Raw genomic sequence first — 19085 nt, forward strand, 5'->3', positions numbered from 1 at the left:
CGGGATGCAGAGACCATTCCTCTGGAAGTAACTGCTGGCGACTTAAAATAGTCCGCCCGCCAGTTCTCTATCCCTGGAATGAAAACTACCGATATGCATGGCACATGCTTCTCTGCCCAGACTAAGATCTGGTTCACTTCTTTTCGAGCAGCTCGGCTCCTGGTGCCTCCCTGATGATTGACATAAGCCACTGCTGTGGCATTGTCGGACTGGATCCTGACCGGGTAACCCTGTAGCCTGATAGTCCAGGCATTTAGGGCTAGATATACCGCACAGATCTCCAGAATGTTGATGGGTAAGGTCCTCTCGGTTTTGGACCATACCCCCTGAACCACAGACTGTTCCAGAACTGCTCCCCAACCTGACAGACTGGCATCTGTTGTTACCACCGTCCAGGTAACCGGTAGAAAGGATTTCCCCTTCTGCAGGTTTTCAGGTACGAGCCACCAATTGAGGCTCTGACACGCCGCATGAGACAGGTGCATCGGAAAGTCTAATGCCTGAACCTTCTTGTTCCAGGCCGACAGAATACTGTGTTGCAGCAGTCTTGAATGAAACTGAGCATAGGGAACTGCTTCGAATGAAGATACCATCTTTCCTAGCAGCCTCATACAAAGGCGGACAGAAGGACCCTTCTTGGTCCTGACTGCCAGAATCAGCTCCCTTAAAGCAGTGATCTTTGCCCGAGGTAGAAATATTTTCTCCTGGCTTGTATCTATGATCAGACCCAAATACTCCAGTCTTCTTACTGGCTTTAGGAAAGATTTTTCTAGGTTGAGGATCCAACCTAGGTGTTCCAGATACTTGACTGTGGTCCTCAAGCTCCCGTTCAAGGAGGCTACCGACCGGTCTATCAAGAGCAAGTCGTCTAGGTATGCTATGACAGCTATACCCTGAGCCCTTAATCTGGCCAGTGGAGGAGCCAAGACCTTTGTGAACACTCGAGGTGCAGTGGCTATCCCAAAAGGCAAAGCCACAAACTGGAAATGGCGCCCTCCTATCTCGAAGCGTAGAAACTTCTGATGAGCAGGAAAAATGGGCACATGCAGATATGCATTTCTGATGTCTATCGATGCCAGAAATTCTCCTCCCTGCAGGGTAGAGACTACTGTCTGAATTGATTCCATGCAGAAGGACTGAATCCTTAGGAATCGGTTCAGATCCCTTAAATCCAGAATGGGTCTGACATCCCCATTTGGTTTTTGGACCGTAAAAAGGTTGGAATAGAAGCCCAGTCCTTGATCCTTTGCGGGAACCACCATAATGACCTCCTGCGACAAAAGTCGCTCTAACGCTAGAAGGAGCGACTGCTTTTTCTCTGGATGTCTGGGGACACTTGATCTGAGGAAACGAGGAGAGGGAAATTCTTGAAACTCCAGCTTGTACCCTAAGGTTACCGTGGAGATTACCCATCTGTCCTGGAAGTCCTCCTGCCAGAGCCTTGAGAACTGTCGCAGTCTTCCCCCCACTCGAGAGAGCGGGGGCGCCCCTTCATAAAGAGGTCTTAGTGTTTTGCCTAGTAGGCTTCTTCCCCCAGGACTTATTTTGTCCCTGGGGTGGACTCTTGTTTCATGACCCAGACGGAGGAGGCCGTCGAGACTGCCTGGAGGCTGAAGCCCCTGGCCCTGGGGAAAGAGTCCGTTTGAAAGAGGGACGCTTACTCTTCTTCTTAACAGGTAAGAGAGTGCTTTTCCCACAAGAGATTCTCTTGATATAGTTATCCAAGTCTTCTCCAAACAACCTTGCACCACAAAATGGAAACCCAGCCAGCAGCTTCTTACATGGTGCTTCGGCTGACCAATTTTTCAACCATAGGATTCTACGTATATGCACCAACCCCAGTGAAAGACGAGAGGTTTGCATGATAGAATCTCTGATGGCGTCAACAACATAACATAACATAAGGCCACTGGAAGGTTAGCCAATCCCTGGGCCTGCTGTTCAGGTAAAACTTTGATGACCTGCTTAACATGGTCTCTTAAGTATTGACAGACTCCAATCGCTGCTACTGCAGGTTGAGCCACTGAGCCACTGAAACATCCTTCAATAGGGATTCCATCTTTTTATCCACCGGATCCCTGAGCATCTGAGCATTGTCTACAGGACAAGTCAGACTATTATTTATGGAGGAAATGGCAGCATCAATGGCCGGTATTCCCCACATTTTAACAAACTTTTCTTCCATAAGATAAAGTGTTGAAAACTTTTTCGGCGGAAAAAAACACTTATCTGGGTGATCCCACTCAGAATAAAGGAGCTTTTCAAGTAAATTATGAACAGGAAAAGCATGTGCTGTTTGAGGAGGTTTCAGTGACCCTAAAGAAGAAGAGGGTTCTTTAACTGATTCAGATACGGGCAACTTAAATGTGGAGCGGACCAACCCAGTAAGGATCTGCACTAAGACTTTCTCCTCCTGGGAAGCTGAAGAGGGTCCCTCTCCACCTGATTCCTCCAAAGAGGAATCATCCCTCCCATCCTGATCCTCTGAAAGGGATTCCTCTCCTTTATCCCAGAGCTCCTCTGCCTGAGGGTCTTGGGGAACAGAAGAAGGCCTAGTGCGTTTTCTTCCACTGAGTGAAGATGTAATCACGGCCATTAATCTTTCCTCTAAACCATTAATGGTTGCGGAAAAAACCTCCTGTGTAATGTATACAGGGGCTGAAGTGCCAAAAGCAGGTGTAGCCCCTGACCCCAGTGGCTCTCCCTGGCTAGCCGTCCCTGGCCCCTCAGGGGGGGAGGATGCTGCAGAAAGGGGGTCCTCAGAACCTGAATGAGATCCCCTAGAGTCTCTGGTTCTTGGGGTATTTGAACCTCTTCTACCCATAGTGCAAAGCAACAAGGTGGAGGTATCACAAAATAAACACTGACTGCTGAGCGATGTAGTCCGGCTAAAAGCCCTGTTACCAAATGCCCAGTCTGGCGTTACCTTAGTAAATGCTGCCTAGGAGAATGCCTGTGTCCCCCCTTACATGCGACCGTCAGCTCTGTGTCCCTCCAAAGGCTTAATGCACCTGTAATCTGTGCCTAAATAGCCTACAGCCGGCATCTGTGGGAGTCTGAGCACGCTGGACGCTGTGCTGACGCCCCCCCTCCACCCCCCTTCGTTTTCGAAAACCGCACGCTTCCAGCGTAGGCCGACCCTCCGGAATCAGCATGGAGGGAGGGCTGGGGGAGGGGGAGGAAAGAGAGAGGCCGGTAGTGATGGGGCCTGCACGTGGCAAAATGGCGGCGATGTATAACCGCCTCACAGACCACCTGCGGCCTCCCCCTAGTCTGGGGGGGGGGGGGAGATATCCCTAAGGAGAGCCCACATCCCATCCTACCTGAGCCGGCCGGAGGAGCTTGTGCAGCGTGGAAACACAGACCGACATCAGCATGAGAAGGTATGTGCTCTTGGCAGCCCCTGGTGGCGACAATAGGCATAGCATGCATTTACCTTAAAGGAGAAAACCTACTAGAATTAAAAAATTCTGTGGAATCTCCCTTACCTTATCCAGCCGCAGGGTTCTGTTATACAGACCCAATCTTCACCTCTCACGGTGGGCTCCGTTTGAAAAAACCTTCAGAGACTGGGGCCCCCTACGAATAGGGGGATCCACAGTTCTGGCCAGTAAAGCACCCGGCCAGAAATAAGGATAGAAAACCATTTTCTGATATGCGGGGTCCAGCTCTCTAAAAAGAGAAGCGTTGCATGTAAAACCTTGTTTCTTCGGACACGAGGCCCGGGTACCATCCAGTTCGGCCTAGAAAAGACACTTTGAAATGGATCCGGTTCGCCTGGCTTGTCCCAGTATAGGATATAGGATAATCCCTTTGGAGCTCAGCACAGGGACATCTTTACACGTCCATCACCTAAGACACCAGCGTTAAAAAACTGAGGTATCCCTGCAAGGGGAGGGTATTATTATAGGGGGGTGAACTTCCTGGTAGTGTGTGCCAGTGTCCAATCACCTAGTGAGACCTATATAACCCATCAGTTATTACTGAGCTCTGTGTCCCGTGATGTTCGAGAAAGAAAGTATAGCGATGCTTTACTTTTCCTCATAAACAAGATCACACTGCCCAGGCCAGCCTTTCCTCAACCAGTCTGTGAAACTCTAGGCTTCTCCAGGAGATATGTAGAGGTTTGTTGAGCAATCAGCAATTTTTCATACCAATGGCCTTTTTAACCATCTGTAAAAAGGTGCATTCTTCTTACCGACTTCCAATGTAAGGAGTATTCTTCTGCAATGACCACCAATGTATGGAACATTTTCTCACTAACCCCTAGTAAGGAAGCCCTTTTCAAAATGACCATCAAGTATTGGGGGCATTTCTTCACTGACCATCAACACTATAGGGAACACTACAGCTTTCACGATAGGCCTTTCTTTCCTGGTAATTAGATTAGTTTAATTTTATCAGTATTGCTTAAGTTTTCAAATCAGCATGCCCTAGCTGTCAAATAGGCCAAGTACGTGACTTATAGGTGAATGAGTCAGAGCAGTCACTCAATTCAATGACAGCTACAGCATCTGAATAGAGAGAACGTCTGCTGTGCTGTTTGGAGCACCCATTGGGCGCAATTGGATGGTTTTTACTTTTAGTCTGCATTCACACCTGAGTGTTTCAGCTCGTAATGCCACAAATTGCCCAACAAGCAAAATACCATCAATTTCAATGGCACCTGTTCACATCTGAGCGTTTTGGCACCTGAAGCAAAACGCCTAAAGCTCAAAAAAGTACATGAGCTTCTTTTTGGGCAGAATACAGGCATTTTACTGCTTTTTACATTGGTGACCTTCTGACACAGCAATGGTCATTTCCAGTGCTTATATATGTAACATCTAGCGCTACACTTGCAAGACCAAATCATCATCTCATAGAACACAACTTACACAAGCTAAGAGACAGAATAGGTTTCAACAAGGGAGATTTATAAATGGTGGAATAGCAATAATAAGTAATCGCCATGTTGGCAAAAGTAACCAAATTCTAGTCAACCTGGTACAGGACACGTGGTTTCTGATTTTTAAGGGGAACAGCTCCACATTTTTTTCCAGTTTTCTCCAATCATCTCAGTAATTTCTTAATTGCCAACATCTTAATGATCAACAGATACCTGGATGACGGACTTGCAGTGCCCCCCACCACCATGGCAGATCCTCAGCTTCGTGTACAGATTGTAGTTTGTAAGGCAGGGACTTCAGTGTGGATGCTGCTCTGGTGAACCAAGATATCGAACCTCGGAACCTTGAAAAAAAGCTGCTCGTGCCAAGATCTCCAGGGCATCCTTAAAATTGTGAAAAAAAAAAAAAAGGTTAAAGCTATAAATAAAAAACTTTTGTTCCTAAACTACGTGAGAACACCATAGTTATGTTAAAAGGAGCAATAAATGTCTTCATTAAAATGTATGTAAAACCAAAAAATGATTTGTTTTAGCATGCGGCTGGAGTCAAATGTGCAGCAGCAATGAGGGGCAATGCCTCGAGTTGTTACAACGCATGGCCCCATTACTTTTTTGAAATGTCACATGTAACATTTACTGTATTCTTTCATATACACTGCAGCAGAGTTGCGTTGCATTGACTGACGGCGAGTTCATGTGAGCTGCGGTATATTGCAGAAAAATGCAGCAGGAAATATTGAGCTTCATATTATATCAAGGGGCTTCAATGGGAACCAATGTGAGGACTTCTAATCAAATTACCATGCCCCGTTGGAGATATCTCTCTCTCTCTCTCTCTCTCTCTCTCTCTCTCTCTCTCTCTCTCTCTCTCTCTCTCTCTCTCTCTCTCTCTCTCTCTCTCTCTCTCTCTCTCTCTCGTCCTCTCTCTCTCTCTCTCTCTCTCTCTCTCTCTCTCTCTCTCTCTCTCTCTCTCTCTCTCTATATATATATATATATATATATATATATATATATATATATATATATATATATATATACACACACACACACATCTATATATAGAGATATTTTACAGGAAGATGATGTACATAATATAATGTATGATACTATGATGAAATATGGGCCCGGCTCACAAGACTTTTTTCCAGTTTCTAAAAAGCTGTTTTGATAACCAAGTTCATAGAGATAGCCATATCAGACTTTGTGGATCCGGTATGCTAGGATCAAAGAGGGTTGCTTAACTAACAACCATAAACATGGTAGACAGAGAGGCACCAAAGAGAGTCTAAATGCTTATGTGAGGAGCATGATGGCCAACTAGTCTTCAGGTACAGCCAATCAGAATTTGATGCAACTCTGAACCAATGAAAACAGTCCATTTGTGTGATTGGTGGGACATGAAAACGCATATAAAAATGGTGATCAAACCACACATGTGAGGTATCGCCGTGATTGGTAGAGTGAGAGAATTAATTCTAGCCCTCCTCTGTACTCAAAACATGCAACCTGTAGAATTTTTTTAAACGTCGCCAATGGAGATTTTTAAGGTAAAGTTTGTGCCATTCCACGAGCGGCGCAATTTTGAAGCGTGACATGTTGGGTATTAATTTACTCGGCATAACATTATCTTTCACAATATAAAAAAAAAAAAAAAAAAAGGGCTAACTTTACTGTTGTTTTATTTTTTAATTAAAAAAAATGTGCGCTTGTAAGACCGCTGTGCAAATACGGTGTGACAGAAAGTATTGCAACAACCGCCATTTTATTCTCTAGGGTGTTTAAAAAAACAAATGTATAATGTTTAGGGGTTCTAAGTAATTTTCTAGCAAAAAAACCTGTTTTTAACTTGTAAACAACAAATCTCAGAGAAGAGGCTCAGTGGTAAAGGGAGGAAAGTCTCCAGGCAGAAGGGACACTTTCTGTCCCGCTGACAGGAGAGGATGTGAAATTAAATTTCACTGGAGAAGCTGTAGTAAGCGCATGGGGAAAAAACGCTGCTAATCTTTGCGGCCAGATAGTTAGAGAAACAGTATGAACATTTGAAAGCGCAAAACACATCCCTAAAAGAAGCGCTAGAAATAACCAAAGATAACATCAGTACTTTAGAGCGTCTATGTCAAATTCTGAGGCTATCCACCAGCAATTAGTACTAGAAAACAAAAGATTACAGGAGGATGTTCATCAGTTGGAAATAGACTGAAGGATGCAAAAATTGAAGTGAAACCATTATCTGTCAGCTGGCAGGAGTAGTTTGCTCAGTTCTCAAATAGAGTGGATAACAAAGCAACGGATTTGGGTAGTCTGAACTCGGGGGACATCCTCCACACCTAAGGTATGTACCAACAAGAATAAATCCCTGGAAGGTAAGAGTTCTTTAAAAAATTGCCCCATATCTTGTAAACAGCCAGCTACTAATCCTACTTGTATCCATCGAACATTCTCAGTCAGTTGTCGAAAACAACACCGTTTGTTAAGAGATGCTGTACCACTTTAGATAAGATAAAATGTCACTTATGTGGGGTATTTGGTCATATATCTAAATTCTGTCTATCCAGTCCCATTGAAAAAGTCGGTAAACATAATCCATATAGGACCACAAGATGCGATTTGAAATGTACTCTGTACACTTCACGGCATGTGGCCTAGGTGTAAGAAGTATGGACTACCTAGGTCATGATGGCCATTCAAAAATCCTGCGAATGCATCCATACAGGGTGAGAAGGGGTTAATGAAATGGGATGGATCTCTGAAGAATTTAAACCTTACAAAACCGATGTTATGGGTTTAAGAAGAAGTACAGGTTATTATAGAATGCATGCTGATATGTGTGATATCTACAGTTCGTCTTTAACCTAGCTAATTGTGTAAGTGTGTGTACGGAATAAGGAATATATGTTGTGTCATCTAACTCTGAGGTCTGCTGTCTCAACTGCTGAGAAACCACCCAAATGACCCCCCATCTTTCTGACCAGGTCGGTGAGAGTGTAAAGCAAACTGTATTGACATGCAAATTACCTGAGCCAAGATAAAGATCTGTAATAGTGAATTGAAATGTGTATTTACTAAAATGTGTTTGTTTTCCAGAGAGACAGTTCTGGAGAGGTTTGTGGTGAGGCATTAAGATTTGTAGATAAATAGTACCGCTAAAAGGTTTATTACGAGTTACTAATTATTTTTCTCACCATGGTGAATACATTTTTTCGGGGGGGGGGGGGGGGGGGAGAGAAGAGAAATTAATGGTATACCATAAAACAAAAATCCATGTGGTAGTAATTAAAATTGAGCTCAACAATTTTTGGCATTTTAAAAAAGTGCACTGTTCCAAAACAAATAAGAAAGACTTTCTTTATGGAATGTAATGTATATTTGGGTTTCATATGCTAATGTCCTGTTACAGGTATATAACCATTGTTTTATTTTTTTCTAGGAGGAAAAATTGAATGTTCATTACTAAAAACTTTGACGTTTTAGCCCTCAGATTCGATAATTGGGTTTCATGGCTTTCAGAACAAAAGGAAATCACAGCCTCCACACACAACTTTATACAAAATAGTTTTTCTCTTTTCCTGGTTTGTCGGGTTTCACATGTGAATGTTTTAGGTTTTCATAACCATTATCTAGTTGGTGCTTCTATTTGTCAGTCCATTCAGCTGTGTTTTGGACTACTTAGTGTGTGTTGTATGTCCTGATCTGACCTGTATGATGCTCTGGTGTGAACGAGTTTCTTTGCTCCACTGATTAGCAGAACCAACTATCTGAAGTCCGCATCTCCAGTTGTCACTTAGTTTTTTAATGAAAAGTTGAGTAAGACTGCAGGATAATTGTCACTCTAACTCATATATTAGGCTAAGAAGTGTTATAAATCTCTGTCAGTGGTACTGCATTTAGTGGTAAGAGTGTTTTGGTATTATCCAGAGTTTGCATTGGATCTGTCATAGATCCGTTACATATCTGTTTCCTATTCCCAAAGATCAGTGGCTATGCCAATACTTGCAGTTCCAAGGCTATGAAGGGTAAAGGTCTGATGTTACTTTTGTGTAGACTTGTGTTTAAGACTGCCTAACCCCCCTGCTGTTATTGTAATTAGTTACACGCCCAGCCATGCCTCAGGCTAAGGTATGTTAATGTGCCTAGCAGTCTGTGTGTCCCCAAGTGTATTTCAAACCTGTTTCCTGCCCAGTGTCACCATGCAACTCTATTTGCTTCTAGAGTTTCCTGTTTGTCTCTTTTTTACGTGGCTATTTGTTACCAATTGTCTAATGTGTCTTTGGCGTATCGGTCACTAATATCTGTGTGTTTCAAGGCACACCGGTCAGCTCAAATTGTACCCCCTACTGTTAAGTGTGATCCCAGTGCCTCAGTGCGGCAAGAGATTTTTTTTGCCTGTTGGCCAGTTGTGTCTGGTAGCAGCAGTTCCTAGAGCTGGATACACATTATGCAATTTTTGTTGTTTAATTCCCTTTAGATTTACCTTCAGATGTGTAGTGCGAGGACCTGCCTGATTGCATACAAGGTGGGAGTGTATAGGTCTGGCCTCATGTTGTATAGTTTTGGGCGAGTCTGGACAAGACAGCTCTTGGCTGTTCCAAGGGCCCTCACTTTGGTTATATGTGTGGGCATGCTGTATTCTCCTCAGTTAATACCCATAGGGGTCCTTCCTGTCCTAGACTCCTTGTGTACCTTAACTAGTTATGTGTCTTGCATGCCAGGAAGACAAGCGCCCCAGTGTTGCAATATGCCCCTGTCATCCATGCGAGTCCTGTCTGAAGAGTGTAGGCCGTTTATTTTGTATGGGTGAAGGATAGCCTTGTCTGATTACTGAATTGATAAATGAGGGAAAAGGGGTGCAGCCTCTGTAAAGAATCAAGTGTACCTGTTGGCAGGTGGTTTTCAATCCGGGTATTCAGACTATTTCCCATACTTAGGATAAAGAGAGGCTTAATGGAGACTGCCTTTGGAGCTGGAAGTGGGGCACCGGGTACCTTAAAACACGGAGTTGCAGATACTCAGGACCACATTGGGAGGTCTTGTGCTACATACCAGGGAAGGGATTAGGAAATCAACTTGCTCTGTCCAGCATCCAGGACCTCGGAGAAGTGACTGACACTCTCTCTCAGTGCAACAATTTCCACTCTGCAAAGGCAGACAGGTTTTCCACTCTGCAAAGGCAGACAGGTGGGGGTAGTATCCGAGTTGACTATGAGTCGTATGGATTGGTGGATGACTCAGTTCCAGGGTTGCCAAAATCTAACTTGCACTATTCTCATCCCTAATGGCAGGGATGGAACATTGTGCAGATATCATGGTCAATCTGGGTACTATCCTATCAGACTCTACTGTGTTACACCCTAGAGTCCATCTTGTTCTGATGGTTTGAGTCCGGACAGCCTCAGATGACTAGTACTGATGAGTGCTGGAGAAAGGAAGGTGTTGTGCTATGGGAAAAGAACAGAATCATGGGACAACAATGCTGGCACAGGAGGGGGTTGTGTCTAATGGATGCCGGGTAGTGTCCCAACCGGTCCTAAATAAAGGTAAATACACCTGAGACCAAGGTACTGGTGCTGGTATCACATGTCCCCCTCCACAGCCCAGCGCTCCAGTGAGAGCTGGAGGGGTAGAACCAAGAGCTGGTGACTGACAGTCACCGGCTAACTGATGGTCGAGAGTTGAGCGGTCTTTGATCCCTCAGTTTTCAGTCTTCGAGGCAAGCGGGGGACAGAGTGAGCGACTTAGTAACGTGTGTTGGTTTTTGTTTTTTTAAATTTATTTACACAGCACTAGAGAAACCTAATATGGAACTTCTAATTCTATTCACAAAACCACAGCTATATGCAAAAAACTAAACATTCACCATTCAGGAAAAAACATAATGACTGACAGAGCTGACCTCTCCCTTCTGAAAACATCAATTTCCTGGTGTCCATTTTTAATTACTTTGAGACAGGCAAGGTATAAACACGCAGCCAGCAAAGTCTCACCTCCAAATCTTCACACTTGTTCCAAGTGAGTGACTCAAATTAGAGTCTCTAAATCAGCTTTACAGCTAGCATTTTTAGAAAAGATCAGGGTTGGCAGCCTAAATATTTCTCAACTCTTCTTTTTCTAACGAACATTCTCTGTAATTCTCTTCAGCCAGGTTTCAAAGAGCTCCTGAAATGAGAGGCGATTCTGCTTCTTGAAGCTGATTGCTGTGCAACTTTGTCTCCCTGCTTAATGTGTCTCCAGATGAAAAATGACAACGCAAATAAAATAGCTGCAATAAACTTCTTAGTATTGACACTATGGGGGAGATTTACTAAAGCTGGAGCACTCAGAATCTGGTGCAGCTGTGCATGGTAGCCAATCAGCTTCTTCAATTAAGCTTTAACAACCCAGAAGACGATTTCTATGCAGAACTGCACCAGATTATGCACTCTCCAGATTTAGTAAATAACCCCCTATGGGTTGGCTTTACTAAGGTAATAGAGACTGTTCACTTTGAAACGAACATGGCTTGAGCATTGACGTCACTATCAACCAATCATGACATAACAAAAATCCTGTTTTTTGTTTTTCTTTTAAATGTCCTTCAAACATGATCAAATATTCAAAGTGGTTCAGCAGGAACCGGCCAAGATTCGAACCATGTAAGGGCAAGCTGATTGGTCAACTTGGGTACATCCAGCCTGCCGGATTTTGCACGCGGTTATCACTAGCAGCCTTTATAGCCACTAGCAATTATCACTGTGTTCTCCTGGTGGGCAGGGCTCACCTTGCCGGGAGAACACAATGGCTCAGCAGGAGACATTCCTGTGTCAACACTGTTGATGGGGAAATCAACCCGTGGTTGCAGGAAAGAAATTTGCTAAGTCTATGGAGGGCTCAACACTTAATAGCCAAGGGAACAGTCTACACTCCTTGGAATCCCATGTGGGGGACAGCAAGGAGATCATGGTAAGTGTGTTTGAAAATGCTTCTCCTGCATTACAAGTAGGTAACGAATAGGGGTTCTCAGATTACTGAAAAAAATAGCCTTTGTTGTGGACATTACTCATACATACTGTGATTTGCCGATTATGATGGATCAAGGGTGTTCGCCGTTGGCAGGCATAATGCAGTACAGCTAAATGATCAGCTTTTTCACTGGAGGAAGAAGTTCTTTCACCCTGGGAGAAGATAAACAAACTATATGTTTAATACTGGTCAACTATACAACAAGATTATTTTAAAACACTGATGTTTTGTACTAAGTGTACAAGTTCAAAACACTGTTTCTGTAAGTGTCGGTTCACACTGGGGCGACTTGGGATCCGACTTGTACGCCCTCAAGTCGCCCCAAGTCGCCCCAGAAATAGATTCAATGGGAGTGAACGCTAGCATCTTAATAGACACTACTGAAGTCGCTCCGACTTCAGAGCGTACTCCCTGTACTACTTTGATCCGACTTGGTAGGCGACCTGTACCATAGAAATCAATGGAAGTCGCCTCCAAGTCGGATCTCTCTGTAAAGTCAAGCGACTTTGCAGGGAAAACCCCTCCCTCCCCCCCTCCCTCCCAGAGAGCTGATTGCCCTGTGATTGGCCACAGCCGAAGTCGCCTGTCATGGAGGCGACTTCAAGTCGCCTTGTAATTTGCTGAAGTCGCGCTGAAGTCGCGCTGAAGCCGCGGTACAAAGGCGCGCTGAAGTCGTGTTGCCCCAGTGTGAATCGACCCTAATTCACTCAATAACACATTGGCTGTACTTTTTCAGCTCACTTGACAATGGGTTTTGGTTTTACTCCACCAGTAGGGCACAGCACTTAAAACATACCAAACTTTATCAGTTCGGGATTTTACTTAAAAGAGAAGTATGGCTTTTTTTTTTTTTTTTTTTTTGATTTAAGAAGTAAGATGGGACTATAACGGTGCAAAAATCAAACCAAGAAACAGTTTTATAATAAAATCTTCAAAATGTATTTACAAAATTGTCTAAAAAGTCATTTTAAAAAGACATAGGCTTAAACCCACAAATGTGGTCCGTAAACTATGTAGAGCGGTATAGATTTGAATCCCGACATATTTCGCCTTATGTATTGGGCTTCTTCAGGGGATGCTATCCGCTTGGGGTCTCAGCCTTCCTGTATTCCTGAAATAACACTTAGAGTGATATTCACTATTTTATTCAATAAATGACGAAGTGCTAAATCCACTGCAAAGCCTGCAGGTGACCACAGGAGGCAGACACAGACCAGATTAAATTAAGCTGTGTAAGTGAATGACAGCGGGGGCAGGGACCACAGAGCGGGTTGGTTCAGGTATTAAACTGCAACAGAACCTGTGGGCTGCGTGTGTCCCCGCATGTCTCCACCGGATGTTCCAACCATGCGATTACTGTGAATGGTTGTCACAGGAGTCTTGTTGGCCCCCAATCAGAGACCAGGAGCTGTTGCCGCCCCCCCCCCCGCTCTTGATTGGATAGATTGATAGCAGCGCAGCCATTGGCTCCTGCTGCTGTCAATAAAATCCAATGACGCAGGTGCCGGGGCCGAGTCATACATTCGGTGGCTATGGACTAGGGGGTATTCTGGGGACCCCAGAAGACTAGGTTTGGGGCCACTCTGTGCAAAACGAGCTGCACAGTGGGAGGTAAGTATGTTTGTTATAAAAAAAAAAAAAAAAAAAAAAAAAAAAAACACACACGAACCCTTACAATCACCAAGTATGATTCTTAAAAAAAAAAAAAATTCACATACTTCTCTTTTGAGAAAAGGCAGATGATTCATGTAGTATTTACTTACTGGAATCCATCTGCCCCTAGCTCAGGCATGCAGGCAAGAGGATAGGCTTAGCTGTGAAAACCCCTCCTCCAGATGAAATTAAAGAAAAAGGTCATGAAGACTCCTGGGATGTATGACAACATTTTGGCCAGGAAGCAACTGATGAAATTATAAAAATAAAAAAAATAAAAAGTTTAAAAGATGAAAATATAATTGACCTTCCTATCTATTTACTCATGCTAGCAGCAGAAGGATTAACAATAGGTAATGTTGAGTGGGAGAGTTTAGTTTGGCTTTAGGGCCAGTGCACACCATAGAAACGCAGTTCGAATGTGTTCAAGATGTTTTTTTTTGCATGCATGTTTTAGAAGTGTTTATGATGCAGCCAAGTGCATCCCCCCCAACCCCCTGCTTTTTTCTTAACCTTAAGGGCCAGTTCTCAACCTGGATGCGTTTCAGATGCTTTTCTGCATGCGCGTTTTTTTGGTGCATTTTTGACGCAGTCCAGTGCATTTCCCCTCCCCTCTTTTGTCTTAACCTTAAATGTGTGTTCCAGTGCGTTTCACAGCATTCCAGTACAGTCCAGGAAAATCATTCTACTTTTTTTACTGGAACTGGAATGCACTGGTGTGAACTATGCCATTGAAAACCACATGACCTATTTTCCATGCATTTTTGATGCAGAAAAAAAAAAAAAAAAACACACTGGACTGCATGTGGTGTGAACTGGCCCTTAAAGAAAACACTGCTGTATTTACCTGTAAACAATGTCTGACTTCCACTGACACAGGCTCTCCTGAGCGCATGCTCTCTGTGAACCAACTGATGTCCAGGAAATGTGGACGCTTCTGTCCTTCTGCACTTTGCACCTGTCTTCCAGTCTTCTTCTCTATCCAGCTGAGGACATCAGTGAGAGAATTCTGTTCTGACACTACATGTGTCACCACATCACTGCAAAACCAACCATTAGGACCCACAGCTACATTACACCAATCAACAAAACAGTAACATTTCAATCATTACTCAGCGATTATGGAATGTACTTATTTTGAAGAATTAAAAAAAATAAATAAAAAAAGAAAGCAATCTGCCCTTATACTTGCTTAACAAATTGTAGGATACGCAGTCCATATATAGATTAACACCTAACTATATCTATTCTATTATAATAGCCATCTAATGACATACTGTATCTAGTCTCTCCCTGTATGAAGTCATAAATGCAAATAGCACCATACTGGAATTGGCCAGACCTCCTGACTGGTCACAGTATAATATGTGTTCTCACAACACTCACAAGCTTGTCAACATGTCAGGAACACACAGGGATCTCTCATAAGGCACGTAATAAACATATAGCAACTGGTGCAAACATTTAAAAGAAACATTCATGCACCAACAGAAACAGAGTCCTCCCAGAGCCTCTGATATCATGATAATGCCATAACCCAGCCAAATACTTGTAAAAAAAAAAAAAAAAAAAAAGTATAAAAACTAATACAAACACAATGTCTACAATCTATTTTTCAAATGCACACAGGGGATCCATTTTTCAAATGCACACAGGGGATCCATTGTTAGAACCGGTTCACACGGGGGCGACTTGTCAGGCGACCTAGCCGCCTGACAAGTCGCCTCCCGTTCTGTACAATGGAACCGTTCTAATCGGAGCGACGCAAGTCGCTCCGACTTAGAAGAAAGGTTCCTGTACTACTTTGGGGGCGACTTGCATAGACTTCTATACAGAAGTCGCCTTGCAAGTCGCCGTGGCAGTCGTGTGCAGGTCGCCTCGGTGAGGCGACCTGCAAGTCGTGCCGCTTCTAGTGTGAACCGGCTCTTAGAGTTAAAGCGCATGTTAACCCAACATTTCATATTCCTTATATGTGACTGCTGTACTATGTACTTGTATGAGAAAGTATCCTCTTCTCTTTGTATTGCTTCCTTTGTGTGAAATCCCTGCTGTTCCTGCCAGTCCCCTTGCTTTCCTATTAAAAACTGACCACACTAAGGCTCGATTCACATCTATGCATATTGCTTTTGAGCATCTCTGCAGTGCTTTTTTTAACGCGATTTTGCTGACTTGTTTTTTTTATTTTTGGAAAATTTGTTGGGCAGATTTAAAAATGCAAATCGCAGCAAAATCGTGGTAAAAACGCAGTAAGAAAACAATACATGCTTTTCTGCAGCTTCTCCATTGAAGTCTATTGAACCAAAAAAAAAAAAAAAAGTACAGTTTTGCATTTACAAAAGTCCCTGACCCTTTCCAAAAACACAGAGGCACAAAAATGCATTGATGTGAATGTGTTCCATAGGAACCCATGTTAAAAAAAAGTCCTGCATTTTTGCAAAAAGCATGAAAAAAAAAAAAAAAACACATTGGTGTGACTGGAGCCTAAAGCAGAAGAGCACACAGTGGTCAGTTCTCTAGCTATGGAGGAATGTGATCACTTATATTAAGAAAAGAAAAAAAAAAAAAAAAAAATGGTATTTATAATTTTTTTTTTATATCTATACAAAATTGTTCTGCCAAATTGCCAAATTTTTCTGCCTTTCTTTTCTATTTTAACCACTCCGCACCATAGCCAAAAGACGACTACAGCGCGGCGCTTAATTGCCGGGAGGGCGTCCCTGGACGTCGTCCTGTTTACTTGTTCCCCGCACGCCACCGCACATCGGGGGAATATCTGTGTTTGCCGCTTCCCTTGGACACAGCCAATCACAGCGGCCATTTAGCACTCGATCGTCCGATGAGAGATGATCTCAAATGTAAACACATCAGATCATCTCTCATTGCCAGCTCTCCCTCACACAGAGACAGAGTGTGAGGAAGGAGAGCTTCTGTGCTGCAGCATGAGTGAACACTAACTAAAACACAGTGCCCCCAGTACCTATCAGTGTCACCTGACCCCACCTGTCATTAGTGCCACATAAGTGCCACGCGTCATCAGTGCCACGCGTCATCAGTGCCACATTAGTGCCATCTGTCATCAGTGCCATGTATTAGTGCCATCAGTGTCACGTGTCATCAGTGCCACGTATTAGTGCTGTCGTTAGTGCCACATCAGTGTCACGTGCCATCAGTGCCACATATTAGTGCCACATCAATGTCATGTATTAGTGCCATATCAGTGTCACGTGTCATCAGTGCCATCTGTCATCCGTGCCACGTGTCATCAGTGCCACATCAGTGTCAGGTGTCAGTGCCATGTGTCATCAGTGCCACATCAGTGTCACGTGTCATCAGTGCCACGTCAGTGTCACGTGTCATCAGTGCCATGTGTCATCAGTGCCACATATTAGTGCCATCTGTTATCAGTGCCACAGTGTCACGTGTCATCAGTGCCACCTGTCATCAGTGCCACATCAGTGTCATGTATTAGTGCCATCTGTCATCAGTACCACATCAGTGTCACGTGTCATCAGTGCCATCTGTCATCCGTGCCATGTGTCATCAGTGCCACATCAGTATCATGTGTCAGTGCCATGTATTAGTGCCATCTGTCATCAGTGCCTCATCAGTGTCACGTGTCATCAGTGCCATCTGTCATCAGTGCCATGTATTAGTGCCATGTGTCATTGTCCTGGTGCTCCAGGGCCTTCAAAAGTGTAAAAGGGATGTAACAAGTTAGATGTGTCATTTATGCTCCTAGAACACCTGATGGTGCTCTCTGCATGTTGGGCCTCTGTATGTGGCTAGGCTGTGAAAAAGTCCCACACATGTGGTATCGCCATACTTAGGAGTACCAATGTATTTTGGGGCGTTATTTGTGGTATACACATGCCATGTGAGAGAAATAACCTATTACAATGACAATTTTGTGGAAACAAAAAAAACAAAAAAAAATCTTCATTTTGCAAAGAATTGTGGGAAAAAAGGACAACATCAAAAACCTCACCATGCATCTTACTAAAGACCTTGGAATGTTTACTTTCAAAAAGTGGTCATTTGGGCCGTCAGCACATCAGGTGTGATTATTTTTTTATGATTTGCACCACAGCTTGTAGACTCTCTAACTTTCACACAGACCAAATAATATCCACCAATTGGGGTTATTTTTACCAAAGATATGTAGCAGTATAAATTATGGCCAAAATTTATGAAGACAAATTAATACTTTGAAACTAAGAAAAATGCGGTTTTTTTTTTCAAAATTTTCGGTCTTTTTTCATTTATAGCGCAAAAAATAAAAAACCCAGGAGGTGATCAAATACCACCAAAAGAAAGCTCTATTTGAAAGAAAAAAAAGGACAAATTCATTTGGGTACAGTATTACATGAATGAGTAATTGTCAAAGTGTGAGAGCACCGAAAGCTAAAAAATGGTCTGGTCAGGAGGGGGTTTCTCATAATAACTGGATTCTGCTATCCAGTTATTATGCTAGAACCATATGAAGCTACAACATAAAAAACATGCAGCCCAATAGCTGTCTGAACATGCGCACCAAGCCAGGTCCTTGTTAGGCAACCAGGAACGCAGATTAGTAAACACTATGCAATCCAAAAGGATTAAACTTTTTAACATTGATTAACCTCACCAAATCCGAAGCAATGGGAGTAGGAGCCGCCCATTCCTTTACATCTCCAAGCGAGTTTTACATGAAAATTTACAAAATTGGCGCTGAAATATATAGGGATGTATATCCCTCCTAAACTATCACAAATATTTGACCTAAATTTCCCTCTATTGCTGAAAAACATTCGAGCCGTGCTAAACAAATGGCATGCTGGATTACATTTGTGGTTTGGCAGATACATCCTTAAGATGAGCATTGTTCCAAAATTCTTATACCTCCTACAAGCTTTACCGATACATATCCCTTCTACTTTAAACAAACACAGGCATTATTTTCTGACTTCATTTGGGCGCACAAACAACCACACCTAAAACAGCTAAGACAGCTCTCGTTACCCAAACAATATGGAGGACTAGCGTACCGGACCTACGTACATATTATCAAGCACTGCATTTGAGTAGACTTATTGACTGGAATCGTCACCGGGGTACTAAACTATGGCCTCAACTGGTACAGTCCGAGAGCAACTTACCTCTCGGTAGGGCACCCTGGTGTTACCAAAAAATATGAAAATTCACCCCCTGATTGGCCAGACAGCACGACTTTGCTCCACCCTCTTCACCCAAGCCTCTCTTACTTCGATACACTCACCAATTTTTCCGATACTAGGGAACCCACTTTTTACAACGGGATGCCAGGACACACCCTTCCACACTTTGATGAAATCTGGCTGTTTCCAGGCTTCTCACTTCCTCATTAATAGACATTGGCCATCGATTTCTGATCTCACAAATCCTACTGGATCTTTTCGACTGGATTTTTGGAGAGCCCTCCAACTCAGCCACTTTCTCAAATCCTTGCCTCCAGGAAACTTCTGTCAGACTCTGACTACTTTGGAAGAATATTGCTCAGAAGAGGGCACTATGCCACACAGGGCCGTCTTAA

General features: G+C 43.4%; 1 protein-coding gene across 1 annotated transcript in view; it reads right to left on the reverse strand.

Annotated features, from left to right (window-relative positions):
* Positions 1-19085, reverse strand: part of POLM (DNA polymerase mu) — a 92207-nt gene that overhangs the window by 59472 nt on the left and 13650 nt on the right. The window contains 5 exon segments of the mRNA XM_073622083.1: positions 5102-5128; positions 5130-5212; positions 5215-5272; positions 11932-12036; positions 14385-14577. Of these exon segments, the coding sequence (XP_073478184.1) occupies positions 5102-5128; positions 5130-5212; positions 5215-5272; positions 11932-12036; positions 14385-14577 (466 nt within the window).

This window comes from Aquarana catesbeiana, linkage group LG03 (genome assembly GCF_042186555.1).
Source record: "Aquarana catesbeiana isolate 2022-GZ linkage group LG03, ASM4218655v1, whole genome shotgun sequence".
Lineage (NCBI taxonomy): Eukaryota > Metazoa > Chordata > Amphibia > Anura > Ranidae > Aquarana > Aquarana catesbeiana.